General features: G+C 39.4%; 1 protein-coding gene across 4 annotated transcripts in view; it reads right to left on the bottom strand.

Moving 5' to 3' along the window:
- The window catches only part of LOC131667483 (NAD(+) hydrolase sarm1), an 836,900-nt gene that overhangs the window by 365,072 nt on the left and 452,834 nt on the right, over positions 1-18,994 (bottom strand). For all 4 annotated transcript variants that reach the window (XR_009302201.1, XM_058940916.1, XM_058940936.1 and 1 more), the window contains exon 5: positions 16,745-16,846. Coding sequence is in view for 3 of the 4 variants with exons in the window: in XM_058940916.1 (XP_058796899.1) it covers positions 16,745-16,846 (102 nt within the window). In the remaining variant the exon portion in view is untranslated. The remainder of the gene's footprint in view (positions 1-16,744; positions 16,847-18,994) is intronic.

Here is an 18,994-nt window from a genome sequence, read left to right on the forward strand (position 1 = left end):
AAAAGCACTAAGGTCCCTAGGGACTTTCTCCATCCACGTAGCTTCCTCCTAGCCTAAAACATACTATTATACTACTTGCTATACTACTAAAATATGTTGTAGTTTGTTTTGTATTTCTAAATTCACGCAAACTATATTTTTTAATAAATATTGTGACGGTGAACGTCGAATTAGCGCTGATAGCCTAACCTAGTGGCTGCCTGCGGGGGCAGCACTTACCGGTAGACGAAAAATGTAACGAGGGAATTTGGCATACGACGAGGCGGAACGCGCGCGATTGAAAACGAACCAGTGCAGGCCTAACTACCGATACGAGGAGAGGCGAAGAGAGATTCAGCCGCCGTTTCACGAGACACGCATTAATCGAAAGCGAGATTGAAGTCCTCCGATCGCAGGTGGTTTGGTTGTTGCCGAGACGCCTAGAAAGAGCTGACCTGAGCCTGCAGACGCGGTGCCTTCGCCTGTTACCACAAGTGTGTGTGTGAGGTGTTTCACCATCGAAGGCGAAACCGTGCGCGCGCGAGTTCGCGACCCACAAAAATAAGGGGAACAATAGACTTTGCCCGAACGCGCTGTGTGTGCTGAGTTTCGTTCGCTGCCGAACACTCGTCATTAAGGTAAGCTGGCCAGCTTGATCTCGCGACCGCGATTGCATGTCTAATAACCAATTTTCCGTACTCGAAGCAAAGCGTGCACGTAACATCTCGGCAAACAAAGAGCGGCGAGCGATCCGACACCGCATGTTGTTGTCGTGCGCGCTAATGTAAACAAACGCGCGGGTCGAATTCGATGTAATATTGAGAGATAATAAAAGTTCTCGTCTGTGATATTTACGGTATTTTCGAAGTGTTCTTTTCGTATCTGTAGTTAGTTGGTTGACTGACACCCGTTCCCTCTTGCTCTTCGACTTTCGTATTTAACATAGGTAATTACGTGTGCTTTTCGATACGATTACGCGGATAAAATTAATTAAACGGTATCTACCCCGTTACAATATTTACTCTACTTTGTCGAATTAATCTTGTATTTTTAATAATATATTACATACACGGATACCCGCTTATACAAATGTATATATCTATATGTATATGTGTGTTCTTGTGCGTATGTAAGTATGTATGTATATATCTATATGTATGTGTGTCTGTGTTCTACAATCAAAATGGTATCATAAATATTAAATTAGAACGTCATGCAGGATAACAACTCAATTTCATTATACTATCGAACATAATTCTTCTACCTTCGATATAACGAGACGAAAATCAGGTAGAATTTTAGGGAAGGCATTATTGTGTAACTCACACTATTAGAAATGCATCCTACGAGCCAGTTTTTAGCATCAAAATAGCTCACATTTTCTGTCCTATCTGAACGACGTGTCTATATGTGCGAAGGGTGCACCCCCTGCACCCTTCGTGTGCTAACTCTTCAACATAAAATAAAAAAATTAAAAAACAATGTATTTCGCAGTAGCAGTTAAATTTTCTTATTTATAAAAATTTTACAATTACAAAAACGAATTTTATAAGCAGTCATATCTTGTCAAAGAGCTGCTACCAATCTAATTGCTTAATTGAGTTATTATATTATTGGCCAATTCAATTATTACCCTATTTATTAAACAGAAATCGAGATATTAGTACGATACAGCGGCGGTAACAGCGGCGATTTTAAATTATAGTATCTATAGTATGTAGCAGATAGTAGAAGTACTATAGACATTTCCATTTTCATTAAAAACTTATTTAATTTTATCAATTTCCATTTTTTGATCTTTAAATTTGTCTTTACGATTCATTACGAACGTTTCTTAAATATTTAATAGATTTTTTTAAAATATTACTACCTGATATTATAATAATGTTATATTATAATACACGATACTCTGGAAGTAAGTATGAATAAAAAAGTAATGTCGCTTCAAAATTTCTTTTGGTTATTATTTATAGACATTGTTTGAATATATTTATATATTTTTTTAAATCAGGTTACACGGCCTTTTCTGAACAGAGCGGGTTTGAAAAAACACATACTATTTAATGGATATTAACATTTATTAATGATTTAAAATGGTAGCAAACAAAAAATTAACGGTTATTCAATTAAGTGATAACTGAAATTATATAATATCATATGATATGTTGCACGTGTTCGGAATTTCACTCTATTTTATTGAAAATAAATAAGGTGTTTAAAGAAAATGAAATGGGAAAAGGTGTATGCAATAAATAAACGATAGCTTCCGATTAAATAACACAACTGCGGCTTTAATGAAATAATAGAAGGTAAATAAATAACACTTATCCGGTATAATAAACCCAGTCATAAGTTGGGAAAAGCCCTTTAAGTTCTAATCTCACAATAACTTATAACGGATAGAGAGAGAGAGCTAAGACGCGGAACGCTGTTAGAGGTTCGTTGAGCATGTACATATAGTACGCAGTGAATGGCCATTCAAAAAAACTCTCGCTTACTCGTAGACATCAATTGTGGTATGCTAGGAGGGAAGGTGCTGTCCCAAACACATACACACACACGGACGCGCCACAGCCCCGACATTTCAGGTACACTAACCTGCGGCAACGCCTAATTTGCCGATCTGATGGGCAGAGAGAACTTCTGGTAGAACCCTAGAGATATTAGGTCGTCCTCTACTGATGTAATCAGTCCCGTTAAAACGATGCCACCGGTTCGCAAAGACATCTCGGCTCCCGGACAGCGCACGCAAACACACTCGATCACACAGTGCAGTTGCAGAAGGGGGAAAGCGCATGCAATGCATTTACACGTAATACACGTGCGGCGCGTAGCTTTGAGAAAAGATCGGCAGAGTAGGTCGCTCGTAATTGTTGATTTTCCGAGTGGGACTAACTCGCGATGCGTGTTTTGGCAGAAGGGACGAACGGAAAATTCCTCCCTACTCCTTAGGCCCAGCACTGCGGGTGAATCCAAGTTCGGCGACTAAGAGGGTGGTAGAATTCCGCGCGGAGTTCATTGGCTACCTGCAGGTGATCCCTGCTGATCCTTTTTTATGCTGTGTGCCCTTGAACAACGAGCGTCATTCTTCAAGACAATTTGGTTACCCCAAAACATGCTGAGACCGAGAATGACCAGGATTAACGCCCATGTGCTCTTCCACTTTCACAATTTGAGAAAAACAACTTTAAAAAAAACTATGATGGACAGTAATTCGAACTGTTTGAACAGACGGAGCCCAGATGCGACATGGTTTATTGCAGCGAACGCACAAAGTGCCCTAAACTCTTGCGAAAATCGTATTTGACAGCTTTGTGAAGGCCAACATAACCAGTCGGAGAATAAAATATGGCCTATTAATGACCCTGCTCAGTTTTCGTACTCCCGATACGTTTCTCATGTCTTCACACACAAACACACGCACTCTCTCTCTCTCTCTCTCTTTCTCTCTCTCTTTCTCTTTGAAGTGCAATCGGCGGGAACAGCATGACGCATTACAATTTGACATAAATAACTTTTTATATCTCTACATAAATTAAAACAAAGGATCACAAAACAAAAATTTAACAAATATCGATATGTATTTTAATTTTATACATGTATACTATTATATTTATGTGACACTAATGATTAAAATTTAACGGGAGCTTGTCTTGCCCTTCCCCTCCATTAACACAGAAGGTGCTTCCGCCACCTTTTCCGATATACTCACGTCTTCGGCAACGACCCTACTGTCCTTTAGCAACCCATTCGTTGCTAAATTAACCAGCACGGGCGGTCTCAAGGAGCATCGCAGCGGCTCCGTCGTTGCTGGCTTGACTTGTTCATCGCCCCGCTTCCTGACCTCTAAACCCGCTGGAGGGCTCAAGGAGCGTAAGAACAGCGTTTCCACGGCCCGCTCAACTTGGCCCCTGTTCGGTGCTTCATTTATCCTGCTTGAGTTTTCGCCCTCAAAGGCACGACCTGACTCGCAGCAACCGGAGCATCGCGATTCCTCCAGACCTATGCTCTTTTTCGCCGTTCGTTCAGGCTCTCCTGTCATCATCTTTGCCAATTCCGTTAAGCCTCGCGGTTCCTCCTGTGCCACGTCCCCTGACCTGACAGGACGCGGGTCAAGGATACCTCACTCAACGCATCGCCTCTGTGTGACCTCTGCCCCTCGAACGCCGATGTTATCGTGGACAAACGGCAATCTCGCGAGCTATCCGTTGCTCCTACCGATTCCCCTACCGTAACCCACAAACCCAATACTCCAAACCCATAAACCCAAAACCCCAAACCCAATACTCCAAACCCATAAACCCAATACTCCAAACCCACAAACCTCTCTCTCCCGTAGAATTCATTTAACACATTGCACTTCATTATGTCTTTTTATCCTGACTTCATCATTTTTTTTTAAATAACAGATTTCAATATGTAAGATCTGTGACAATTATAAATTTAAATTTCTTAATCGTGTAATTTCAAATACTTATACAGTAAATTGTAATCCCAATTTATTCATCGTTGAACATAACATCATTGAAAGCTTATAATGGTGAATGTTTGAAAGTTACTGTTTTATGTTTATGGTGAAAATCTAAAACATCTATGTATGGCTGTCTATTTTCCTTTCTATAGTATGCAACTTATTATAATGTATTGCGAGTAGATCGATTTACAAACCTAAATCAGTTATATTACAAGAAAAAACTATAGATAAAATAATATTTTTATAATTAGAACAAGCAAAATTGAATATCTCAAATTCAAGTAACTCAAATTGTAAATGAAATGGAATAACAGTAGTCGTTATCAATAAGAATAAGATGTATAAAAAATTTAACCACATATAACGTTTAAGTTAAAATTTGCTAAATAATTTCCTTTAATATTAGTAATATTCATTAGTAATACTTATAAGTCATATTTGTATTGTATTATCTATAATCATTCACATCACATTTATTCATCACAATCATTCGAGAGCCCATTTTTTTTAATTTTAGTGTATTTTAAAAAAATAAAGACTTGTGCATACTTGCAGTATTATTAGTATTCTTGCATCACACTTACATCACACTTAATATTTTAAAATGGAATCTCTTACTCTACCCCACTTAAACTTATATGACGCATTGTTCAAAGTCGATAAAAATGAACAAAATGTTGATTGCTTAATCAGTTATGTTAATACGATTTATCCTGACTTAGAGGGAGAACAATTATCGCACGTGAAAAAAAACTTAGTATTAGTTTTCTGCGCATCTTCAAAATGAAATTATCTTCTGCATTTTACAAAGAAAATGTATTTAGAAATAAAAATTGCCAGTGGTTATCAGAAAATGTTATTATTGATCTTAAAGAGGATGCCCCAAGTGGTGGCAGACCATCATTAGATAATTATGAAGGTAGTTCTACATCTACTAAGCGCAGAAAAATACTACTTCTGTCTGAAAGTTATTCAGAAGAAGAAATAAAACAGGCTTTTTTTAAAAACTTAAGAGATTCTGGGAAGAAACATTTGATACATGTTATTGAATGCCTTTTAAACAATGAAGAATGCAACTTACTTACATTTACCGAAACTGAATCATTAGCTCTTATTGAGGATACAAAGTTATTTCGGTGGCAGTATGATACGATTCGAAAACGATCTAAAGAAAAGAATGCAGATATTTTTATACCTTATAAAAAGCTTGCAGAAGCAAAAGCAGAATGCTATCCTGTACCTTCAAGTATATTAATAACTGAGAAACACGTTTCCATTGATTTGCAAGCTTTATTAGATCATATATGTAAGCGGTTACTACAAATACCTACTGTTATTTCTCTCATACCTAAAAATATAACTAAAGTATCTCTTATAATGACTTGTAAATGGGGATGTGATGGTGCTTCTGATCAGAGTGAATATAAACAAAAATTTACTGATGGCACTATATCAGACAGTAGTATTTTTATGATCTCTATGGTACCGCTTACATGAGAAGAAAATATACTAAATTTAAGAAAAAAAATTTGGTTTAATCCACAATCTGGTTCGACTATATATTGCCGAGTTATCAGTTTCGAATATATCAAAGAAACACCAGAGAACACTCGTGATAAAGTAGCTCGAATAAAATCTGAAATCAACGCTCTATCATCAACGTCACTAGAGATTGCTGGTATAAAAATTCACGTAAAGCACTCGCTGCATCTAACTATGATAGACGGAAAAGTCGTGTAGACATTAACAGATACACCTTCATCCGCATCTTGTGTAATATGTAAAGCAACACCATCATAAATGAATAATGTGAATGAGTTATCGAAAAAAACTGAGATACTTGATAATTTTAAATATGGCTTATCAAGTTTGCATGCATGGATACGATTTATGGAATGTATTCTTCATATAGCATATAGATTAGATTTCTGCAAGTGGGCTGCAAAATCGATTGAAGAAAAAGAACAAATGAAATTAGCTAAAACTAGGATCCAAAAAATGTTCAAAGATAAAACAGGTTTACTTATAGATTACCCAAAACAAGGGACAGGATGTTCCAATGACGGTAATACTACAAGAAGATTATTTCGTGATCCTGACTTGGCATCCCAAATAACAGGTGTCGACAAACAATTAATCGTCAGATTTCGAATCATATTACAAACTATTGCATGTGGTATAAAAATTGACACCATGAAATTCAAGTTTTATGTAAAAGAAACTTTACAATTATATATAAATTTATATAATTGGTACTATATGCCAGCATCTGTGCATAAGATACTTTATCATGGAGATAAAATCATTGACCATTTTGCACTAATTCCAATAGGTTTATTATCTGAAGTATCTCAGGAATCTCGAAACAAGGACGTGAAGCATTACCGAAAGTTCAATACAAGAAAGTGTAGTAGAATCGCTACTAATACTGATTTGATTCATAAATTACTTATTTCATCTGATCCATACATCTCTAGTTTGAGATACAAAATGAAAAACACTAAACTTGAAATAGATAAGGCTGCAAAAAATATGTTCATATTGGAATAATGGTAAATTATGATTACAAGAAGAACCTTTTTAGTTTTAATCAAGCACCCTAAACAGTGAGAGGCAAGGGGACTCACTTTTATCAAGCACCCCAAAGGAAACAGTCCTTACTACGTCCACGTCGTTGTTTCTGGGTAGCGCTAAAAGTAAGATTAGCTCATTTAAAGCAACAGCTTCTGAGCACTTGTGAAAAATGAAATTTTAAAGTACAATTTCAGACTTAAAATTTCTCGCTCTTTTCGAATTCGGTGTCAAAATAGAGGTTTTTTATTAAAAAACTCTGACCTTCAAATGACCTTGAAAATTATTCTAAAGTCAAATATATTTGCACAGACAGATGACTCTGATTATCCTAAATTTATTTTGCCTAAAACATGTTCAGGAAACATGCTTAGGAACGGATATGAAGTGGACATATATATGTTCGACTATATAGCTAAGGGGTTATGGATTTGGGGTTTAGAATTCATGGTTTCAGGGCTTAAGGTTTATGATTTACAAAAATAACGCTTCGTAGATCTCTGACGAATTGAATTACCAATAATCTCGTTCAAGAAATTTTTAATTCCATCAAAAATTGTTTCATCTAGGTGGTTTTGAACCAACCCGCCTCTATAGCTCCATTGTGCGGCGTGCCATTCATTTCCGATGTGCCTTTAACCAGCCATGCTCACTCGAGCCAATTTACGTAGGGGTCAATGAGCGAATCCCAGCCACCACTTGTGGGTTTCCCTGGGGTTTCACATTATCCGCACACGTAAGAATAGTCCTTAAATACGAAACCCGGCATATCACAAACCTGACACGGTACCGAAACCCCCCGGATACGCGTTAGCATAATGCCCTAGCTGCTTGCACTTAAAACATCGTGGCGCGTTCTCGCCGCCTCCACGACTTCCTCCAGTGTTCCGGTCCGGACACTGCATGCTTCTATTCCCGCTCACTCCGCACGTAAAACAAACTCCACTAAACGGGCAACTACCTGTAAGCCCGCTACTATTCCGAGGCTGCTCCCCGTTTTTCTGCGGAATCAAACTCGGCGGCGTCGCGCCCTGCTGTCGCGCCTGTTCCAAATCGTTTGCCTGGACAGCCAAGAGTGCGGTATCCACCGCACTCGAACATCCGGTGCCATCGCCTCGTAGCTCAACCGGATTTCCCTGCCACGGCAGCGAGACGTTCACCGCAACTTCTCTTTACGGGGAGGCACTCTTCCTCCGTTTATTTCGCGCCTGCGACCGAGCATTTCCCGACCTCTCGACCGGGGCATTTTGCCCTTTTTCTCCGCCTCCACCGCGGCTTCATTAACAGATATCTTTCCGGATCTCGAGGCGCCCTTATAAGCCGCGTCAGCCACCAGCATACGATTGGGGGCCGGCGGTGGCCACCAACGCTTCTCTCGGTCGCGCTACCGCTCATACTCGCAGCCTTCCCGTTTTAATTCTCTCATAGACGAGAAAGACTTCCGGTACAGGACTCTTGTGAATCTCGGGTGCAGGCCTTCTTTACAGATGCTCACCTGCCTTTTCCAATGGGGGACAGTCAAAACGCCTAACTATAGACTGGAACGCGTTGATGTAATCACTCAGGGACTCCTCCTCGGTTTGCGTGCGTAAGCGCAGCTCCTGTTATAAATTCGATCGTTTCCAATGCTTACCGAATTCCTCGTTAAAGTCTTCGAAAAACTCGTCGAGGTTAGATCAATTAAGCTCGTTATTTCGGTACCACAACGCCGTTTTCCCCGAGAGTACCACACCCACCGCTTCCAATATCTCATCGTTGTCTAATCCTAAAACCTTTGACATCGCGTTAATTTTCTGACGTATTCCTCCGCATTCGCGTTATCCTCCCCACTAAACTTGAGCGACCAGACATGGAACGCGCTCGCCACGTCCGCCGGCCTTCCACCTATATAACGATGCAGCGCACAGGTGCTCGCTCTCACCCGACGTCTCGCCTAGCCCACTCTACGCCTCTCGGGCGCGCGCACGTCATCCGTATCCGAATCCGACGAGTCGGTACTTCCTTCCGCCCTAGCTCTGGCTCGTGTCTTATACCGCGCGCGCTCTTCTCGGTGCTCATCTGCTCCGTTCTCTATTCCTTCGTCCTTAATCCGGACCGTTCGCTTTTCCCCGCACAACTCGCACAAAACTTTCCGAAAAACCTCCTTCAAACTTCTAGCCGGCTCCGCCGGCTCTCCCGCTGCAATCGGCGTGCTCGACTCTTGTCAGGAGTTAATCGGGACTTTGCTCGTGGCCTCACTCACTTCTTCATTCGAGAAGAATTCCTGCTCGTCTCCTCCCTCCGACTCCGCTTCGCTAACAGTAGAGGGGGACGTCGCTTTACCCGGCGGTCGCGTCTCCGAGGCTCGAGCAAGCATCGGCACGGCGGAGGTCCGTTGCGCTCACCCATCGGTCTGTACTCCTATCGCGGCCTGCTTCACTCGATAAAGATTATTAGTGATACCAGGCAGGGCCTCTCGGACTTCTCGACGCATTACTAAGCGCGGCAACTGCGCAAACGCGTCGCCACACTTGATCTAGGATGCCACGCTCATCCTCTTGTCCATAATACCGGACACCGGGATTTTGAGCCGGCTCCTCTTCGGTGCTCGTCGTCAACGTTCCATCCGCGGGCGTCAACTCGTCACTTCCTGTCCGTCGGACAACCGAACTAAGTCCGGCTCCTCGGCTCCGCCCTGCTGCGCTACGCGGTTTTACGCGTCGCGACGTCGCGCGCGGTCAAACACGACACCTCGCGGGCTCGACCGTCTCCTGTCCCCTCGCCATCCACCACTCCAGTCATCGCGATTTCCCGCGATTCCACATGACGAGTACTTCCGGGCGGCCCTGGAACGAAGCCCAACGCGAAGTCTCCAGGGGCTAACGGCGGATACAACTCAGGTCTCTCGCGCACGATCATATACCGCAACATGCAATCCTGCAGGTCCTCATATGTGCCACTCACGCTTAACTGGCTCCTGTGTAACAAAGTCATAAGCTCAGCCGGTGGGATCGTGGTGATGCGCCGCTTCAACGCTCGTACGCCTCGATGCTTCAAGATCTCGCTCATTATGGGATTTATCGATCGCGGGGGCGGCATCGTGACGTCACCGTTCTACAACACCTCTCGGCGCAAATGATCCATCCCTGACGCGAGTTACCAGCAAGATCCGTGACCTACACCTGCAATAACGTGACAAAACCTTTCGGTACAGATACGCTGACCCTACACAACAAGCGTTTTCTTCAATTACTCAGGTGCGACTTTATGCACCTCTAGTCGGGCTATGTAAAACTTTATTCAAGAAGGTTACGGATTAACGCAATTCCTTCTCGGCGGATTTATGCCAAGTGTTTACCCTTGCGTTCCGGCCGGAATGAACGTCGCAAGGTCAGTTTTGGCCAAATTTATTTTGACTCACTGCATAACAGGAGGTCGTGACGTCACTCGAAGAAGGTTTACACCGGTTTCACCTAAGGGTCAACTATTGTCCATTAACTTGTTTTCTGTTTTGATTCCTGTTTTTTGAATGAATTAATAACATTTTTGTTTTCTTTCTTTGTATTCTTAATTTTGCTACCTGTTACAACTTGCTTGGTGACGTCAGCAAACAGGCTACTACGTTCTCTACAGACTTCAAGGGGGTAGCACTTCTCGGCGAGCATGATGGTGGAGTGGGAGACGGCGTCGAGGCGCTCACTAGAGTTGATACCGGAGACAAGTGAGCTGGCGAAGGAGTTCTGTTCCTGCTCACCAGCGGATCGGTCATCTTCACTTCCGGCTCTCGCCAATACCTCCGTGCGGTCTCACGAGTTTGTAAAAACGTTCTCATTTATTTGATTATACTGTGCGGTGACTTATCTCTCCTTACTATGTAAAAGTAAAAGTGAATAAAATAGTTATTTGGAACAACGGTGATATTCCTCACATCAACGACCCTATCACCACTCCATCAAACCGGCCCTTCTTAGCGAGCGTGATTTCCCTAGAAGAAGCCACTCGACTAAAATCATCTACAGTTCCCTCTTTCTCGCAACAAACACTACACAATCAAGTCAAATTTCATAACATGCACATTAGCCGGGCTCTAGGGCAAAGACGTGTCAACTGTTTAGCGATAATCCGCTTAGCAACATTACTACTCGACTCGGCTTTGTGCCTCACAACCAAAACAATTAACGACAATTGGTGACCTTCGGAACACTAGTCCGAAAGCACACCCATCCAGGCCCAAGCGCAGCGACAACAATAAGCGGTGATGTTTACTATCAAAGTAAAATAAAAGACAACAATCGTTCACATTCAAACTCGGTATTTCGACGGCCCGTGCAGCTCTTAGCTTGTCTCGTTTCGAAGGCGCAGCCAGCCTGCGTGAATGTAAGCAAACAACTCGGGTTACTATTCGACCGCTCGCGGCTTACAACAACAAGCGCTAACTCACGCTGTTCGACCTTCGTGCGGCTTCGACTCGCAGTTTCAACGCGCGCTTTCTATCCAGCCTTTGTCCTCTCAAATTTCTCGAGTTTGAAATTTAACAAGTGCGTTTCAATCTGCACTCCGTTCCTCTCAGCCCAAAAATTGCCAATTTTTCAGCTTTCCCCACAAGGGATGCCATGTGACACTAATGATTAAAATTTAACGCTTTTTGGGGAAAGGTAATTTCCGCGAGCCATGCAAGGTCACGTGCCCAAGCGCCATATCACAAATTATTTAAAAAGGGGAAAGGTAAGGGAGGCTCTTTCGCTCCTCTGAACGGTGACGATGGGCCTCGTCACTAAATTGGCGTGTTGGGCTTCGGATTGAGAGGAAAGGAATGACGGACGCACACAATAATCACTCCCGATAACCGTTAACAATATTTATTCCTCTACGCTTAACAATAAAAGAGCGACGACACGAGTTCACGCGTCGTCTTCGACAACCGCGTACCTGCGTTCATGTGGATAATCGCACGGGGGCACGTTACAATAATTTGAGAGGATTACAAAGGAGGGACTCGTTTTGTTCGTCAATTTCGCCGTGCTCGCAGAAGATCGCGAACACTTCATCACCGACGCGTCGCGCATTCGCGAATAGAAAGAAAGAGAGAGAGAGAGAGAGACGACCTAACCTGGTGAAGGCTGCTAGTGCTGCTGGTAGGAACTGTTGCTGAAGCTGCTGGTAGGAAATGCTGCTAATGCTGCAGTTAGCAGGAAATATTGCAGAAACTGCTGGCAGGCTGGTGGCAGGCTCAAATTGATTCCACGATGCTCCAAGGGTCGTTGGAAATCCTCTCCATGCTGTACTCTGCTCGGCGTCGTCTAATTTCTTTGTCTTGACATGACTATTCGGTTTTATCTCATGTGCGCATGCTCGGCCGTCAAATTGATCCGTCTATCTTAAGATCTCCGCTCGAACTCTTTCCCCAACCGTTCGTGCGCCGGCTCAGACAACGTCAGCGGCTTCGCTCTCGCGAGCGGATCGCCGCGGGTCACTCGCAACGCGTCAATATCTCTCTCTTCTTCTTGCCGCAGCTGCTCTTACTCCCATTTGGCTCCCAATGACGATGCCCTGCTCAGGTATTGACCCCGAAATAAAGCGGTGCGAGCATCGGTATCGGTTCGTAACTTTCAAACACTCGCCAGGGCAACAGCGAAGGAACGAAGCTGCGAGAGAGAGAGAGAGAGAGAGAGAGAGAGAGAGAGAGAGAGAGAGAGAGAGAGAGAGAGAGCGAGCCAGACAGGGCCGGCTATTCTAGCCTAAGCCCCGTCACATTTATTTACAGCTAAAAGTAACTTAGTCCAATACTTGTTATTGAGCTTTGATACTTTAGAATTCTATAATTCATTAAAATCATGATGTATAGATTCTGTGGCTTGCTCTACAAAAAATCCTAGACCCATTTAATGCTTCGTACAAAATTATGCAACGTGATGAAAAACTAGACGTACTTTAGGTGTTACAAAGATTTCTAAAAGTTCAAAACTCTTTTGAAATTCTTGATTGTGAGATTCGTAAGATGGTTAAAACTTAAATGAAAAACAATCTTAAATAATAATTTGAAATTTTCTGAAGACACCACGCAATCCATGCACCCAGATAGACCGCCAATGTCATTTTCACATATGTGTTGGAGTTTGTCAGAATTATTCGACAGAGCTTTACATGTGTCCCCTTCAAATGAAGAGCAGCCACCATTACTATAGCTTTTTTCGATATAGCATTGTTGAGCCCATTTTTTCGCGATGTCAGAATACTTTTTTGTATATTAATATGCAATGTGTTAACAATCTCTAGTAGTAGGTGTAATTTCGGAGGCGCAAGAATAGTCAAATGTAATTGCTCGTTATTTATTCAATAAAACAAAGGTGGACGTATATAATTTTTAAAGTTTTTCATTTTTTTCTTTACGCCTTCACTTTCACATCAAGCGTTGTAGTTCGAAAGATAGCTTGATGTAGTCTTTAAAGTGTCACAATTGCTTAAGTTGTCTTTTGTGATTGAATATTGGAAGCTTTCAAACTGTCATGACTATTCCAGGATATTTATTCAATAACTCATTTATCTTTAATTTTTCCTACAAAATCTTCACATTATAGTAATATAAATAAATAATCTAAATAAATTTTCTTGTGTATCTGGCGCAAAAGTAATAATGAATATTTTCTTCACCCCGGTATCCTTCTATTTTACAGAATTTTTTGAATTTTTTTCATCGATCGCAGTAATAAAATAAATTCTAAGGAACTCCCGCCACTATCAATACCAATATTTAAATGAAAATAAAAAATGTTACGACTTTCCATTATTTTTTTCACGCATTGCATTAAATTATTGTAGACAACAGCAAAAAAAATATATCCAAGTCGTGAGATTTTTTAACTATTGCTTCACGAGTATACAGTTCTATAATATAATATTTCGAGAGCATGTTTTCTGACGTATGAGTGATGAAAACTTATGGAGCTGCCGGTCTGATAAATTCGCATTAATTTAAAAATCAATTAAATCATTCAATGATATTTTATTAAATTCTTTTTGTTTTAGATTAATAATAATATTTAGTGGCATATCATGTTATTGTGATATGGATACTTTAAAATTCACAGTTCTAGATTTAACTGCTAATTTATCATTAACTATTTTTCTTTTTAATAATTTGGAAGTCAAATGCTCAAATAGCTTTGGCTTTTCAATTCTTCCATTAATATTTTCTAGTAAGGAAGTTGAATTGCACTTATGTCTAACACCGTTTAGTATCACCGTAAAACACTTCAAACAACTTCTTTTGTTCTCTAACAGCTTTGACGATGTATTTTTTTCACTATTAAATTTCTTGGTATATACTTGTCTAGATCTGATTTAGAATGAGAAGCCAGTGGCTGAGCGAGTAGCGAATCAGTCAGTGGAAGACATCAATGGCAAAGCGATAGTGCGAGGAACGAGTACAGCAGAGGTCATGAGAAGGAGAGCTGAGTACGAGGAGCAAAAAGTCCAGGAGGAAGCTGCTTAACGGAAAGACGACGTCGCACCTTCAAGGAGAGGTGTCCTATCGCTTCTCGCTCATCAAAAAGTTGCAGCAGAACAAAGTTTAAGTTCTCTTCCAGAGTTTCTCTCTCTCTCTCTCTCTCTCTCTCTCTCTCTCTCTCTCAGACGAGGCGATAGTCCTCGTTTGTTACGGGTGCCATGATAGTTAGGCGTTCACTCGCCAACTATTGCGATGGTCCTTTGTGCCGGTGTTCGCGCCGTTGCCTCGGCGACATCACACCAGGCAACGAACTGACTGATTATTATCGAACTTCTTTGTACAGTAGGTTAAGTTATTGTGGAGAATATAGGATAAGTCTAGAAATTAATGAATCTGTACTATTTATTTTTCCTTTCTCGTACTCTAATCCTCTCCTAATTGCTAAGAGCGTCATTACCTCTCTTCTCCACCCTGAATAATTGGTAACGAGCCGTATTATCTCGTTACATATTCAAAAAATATCTATTAATAATAATCAAAAGAAATTTTGAGGCCACATTATCTTTTTATTCATGATTGTTTTCAGAGCACCGGGAATAATGTAATTTAAGCTTTATATATTTAATAAATTTCTTAATGTCTATTAAAATTGAAGCTTTTTAGATATTAACATTAAATTCTATGTAGGAAATATTATTTTCTGACCAACTTTGAGGTAAATATCATAATATGTCCATGATGAGGTACGGGAGAGTGAGTATTAGTCGTGATTGTTAGATTCTAGTCGGACTTATATTTTATTTCAAGTTTGAAGAAAACAAATGATAACTTAAATTAAGCGCTATGATGAACTTAAGCTAAGATACTAAAATAATTCAAACGAACAAATATAATAAATTAACCTAAGATAATACATTTAAGCGCGAGAAATGTATAAAATTTTCTAATTGTTATTAAGTTAAAATATCGTCGACAAAATTACGTAAACAATGGCGAACAGAAAAATTCAGCGTGCGCGTTATAAATTACAATCAAACTTGCCTTCTTGATAGCTAAAAAAGTTTTGACCTCTTTTCTTGTGCAGTGGAGACGAGATACCGAATTTTTCTTGCCCTTACTCATAATATCCCACTCCAGATCTAAGAGCCGTGGGCGTCACTTTCCTCCGCGCTGGACCAATTAACAAAACACTTTTTTGTTCCGTACTCGCTCTGTTTACCGATTCGGTTCCGGTGAGGTCTTTCTAGCCCCTCGCCCCGCAGTTTTGATAGTAGTGAAACATAATTGCTTTCTACTTTTTTCATTGTCATTAAATCGAGAACGCTATATGTTAATACTCGGAAACACCTAATATGCCTGTCATGACTATGCGCATGAGGCGAGCTTAAAGTACGGAACCGGCTATGCGAATTTTTAGTCGCATTTGTCCAAGCGTGGGGTAGACTCAGGTAATGGCGAAAAACGGACGTACTCCCTTCACGTTATGCAATATATCTTACTAAATTTTATAATTATCTACGCAAGCTGGTTCACTCTATTTGCCGCATTACATTTTATTTTTTCCTTCCGTTCATTGCGTATTTTAAATTTTTATTTATTAAAGTCTACATTTCTCAACGTTCGCATTCCATACATGTTTATTCTTAATCCTAGCTTATATTTAAGTTATCAATTTCATACATGAAGCCGAGCGCACAGTCGCCGGTTTCATAAACGTTACATGATCTCGTAACCAAACATCTGGACGCGGTTGATTGTTCCGCTTATTTTACCTCGCAATCGAAGGCGCCCGCTCATAAACTAGCGTCACCGGAAGATTTTAGCTGTCGGCATATGTGCCAATTTGAAACCGATATAAAAATACATTAAATATCTGAGTCAGAGAGACGAGTCGAAACACGCAAGTTCGGGAATTATTTTAATGCGTGAGACAAATTAAAAACGGTGTGTAAACTTAATATCATCCTGAACAGTCTAAAATTAATAAAATAACAGAGTTAAATATGACTAGACTCAAAATTAGTTTGTTTCTCTACATACGTATTCAATGGCGACCTAATATATCACAATGTCTTTCGAATTAGCATTTAAATTGACTTAGAAAATCAAAAGAGAAAATAGAGAGGTATAAAGGAGCAACTAGGAGGCAAAAGGACTAAGTAGACGATGGGCACTATTGGGCAAAAAATATCTACATCAAAATATCGTAAAAAGGAAAAAAAAGAACCTACAAAAAGGCCAATCACAATAAGCTTTGATGTACATGATGTAAACAGACAAAATTGTCAACTAACCTTTTCTGAGCTGTAAGAGTCACTTTGTAGCCGTATTAGAGAAGATGCCATTTTACTGCTTTCTTCAATTGATGATTCACATGTATTGAGATTCTTTTGGGACTGGAAAAATTATGAAACCATTGGTTCTCAATATACTTCTTAAATTATTATAAATATACAAATTTTATACAAAAATAATACATTATTTATGTAAAAAAGTATTTATTGATTTGTATTCATAGTTCTAAAATTTAATTATGGTAACCGAAACAGGGATTGACAAGGCACGGCTTTGCAAGTCAAAATTATTTGGCATAGAAAGTAACATTGAATAAATGTAGAAAACTTTTTTTTTTCAAATTAAATATTATCTAATTATAAAATGGCAAAAATTAAGAGCAAAAATCAAATTGTGCATAAAGAAGTGTAAAAATAACATTATATTTATCTATTTTTTTTCTTAGAAAATATCCACACAAAACAATACGCTGATCAATAGTTAGTTATAAAAATATATGGATGATGCATTTTAATTATTATTAGTTTAAACAATATATGAAAGAAATAACTAATTTTTTACAATTACTGTGTACATATTTTAATATACTACGGATACACAGAAGACTAGTAAGATATGAACATTAATAAATTTAACTCATAGAATATTTCTTATTTATATTACGTAAGTTAATCGGTGTTCTTCACATAAAATATTCACAAATTTACAAAACTATTTTTTAGTATTTCATTAAATTATAGTAGTAATATCTAATCTATTAAAGGTTACTGAATTTTTAAATCGGTTTAGTGTGGCCTTTCTATTAAATTATACTAGCTTTGATATGGAAGAATTCTAGTAAATGCTGTAATTAGAAGAATCAGTTTCTGATACCGGAAAATAGTAAACAATAATGAAACTTGAATTTGAAATGTGAATATTTTGAATTACACTTTTTTTAAATGATTATTAAATTATTAAATTTCAAATTAAACAGAAAAATATTTTAGCGAATGGTTTAGATGTTACTCATTATCTAGCCTTACGACAAAAATAATTTACTTCGCTATTCTGAGAAAATCGTTCTATGATGTATCACTCAAACAAATCGATGTGTTAGCAACTATTTTTGGTTATAACCAAGTTACTGATACGAAAGCCGTTAGTTGATAATACTATTTCTGGCGATCATAGCGGAATATAAGTTTAATTTAGTGTCATGGAAAGGTGTCCGTGAGAAGATAGTGTAGTGCCAACAACAAACGTTAGATGTAATGAAAAGAAAGTGGAAGGTGAATTTTGAAGGAAATGGTTCAAGTCGGATCTAATAGAAAGTAGTAGTAAGTAAACAAATATTTTTTTACGAAAAATGTGATAGATTTAATGCAATATAAAATAAGCTCTTAATACCATTAGACTAAATTAACGTTTTTAAGTAATTTAATTATAATTTTTACATAGATAATTAAAAATATCTGGAGAATCTCGAAATGTTCAGCGGTGGGACTACACAGTCACTATGATAAGGTTGGCAATAGGACATTGCAACGAGTGTGGATAAGCTGTCAATGACGCATGAGGGAAGCGTTTATGAGTACAAGCGGTGTGAGTACAATTGTTATTATAACTTATTACACTCGAGCTGCATATACTATTTTTTATCGTGAGTGTGTGATTTGCTTGAGCAACTACACGTTTTGGGGCGATTGATGGGGGAGTTAGAGCGGAGGAAGGAACCCCCTACAGTAAAAAAATAAGATCAGTCTATGTTATAAAAAAGTAAATCTAACCTAAAAATGAATAAATTATTCAATTATTTTATTATTTTATATTAACTACTTATTATACGATATTAGCTATACACACTAATGCGTTACGATATGGATCCTATACCATGCACAAATAATAAAAATTGCAACGGTAATCGATTTGATTAATCGATCCGTTCGCGATTCGCACACTCGCGATGTTAGTTCGAATGACTACGAGAGAGAGGGGGCGCGTGAGGGTTTAAATATTCAGTTAAGCCTCAGCTGCTTTTGAGTAAGTATCGCCGTGATATGGTTTTGCATCGTGTTTCGCCGTTATTTTGTAAATCGAAAGTTTCCTGGATTTTTGGCGTGCGTGAGTGATAGCAGCATCAAAGCAGCAGCATCAGAGCAGCAGCATCAGAGCAGCAGCATCTAAAGTAGGAGCAACAAAAGCAGCTGTTTAATCTATACGATTAATTAGTTGCAATAAAGAGAGAGAGGCAAGGGTAGGTTAATTTG

This window comes from Phymastichus coffea, unplaced genomic scaffold, assembly GCF_024137745.1.
Source record: "Phymastichus coffea isolate CEN01 unplaced genomic scaffold, Cenicafe_Pcof_1.1 PCOF00005, whole genome shotgun sequence".
NCBI classification, from domain to species: Eukaryota; Metazoa; Arthropoda; class Insecta; order Hymenoptera; family Eulophidae; genus Phymastichus; species Phymastichus coffea.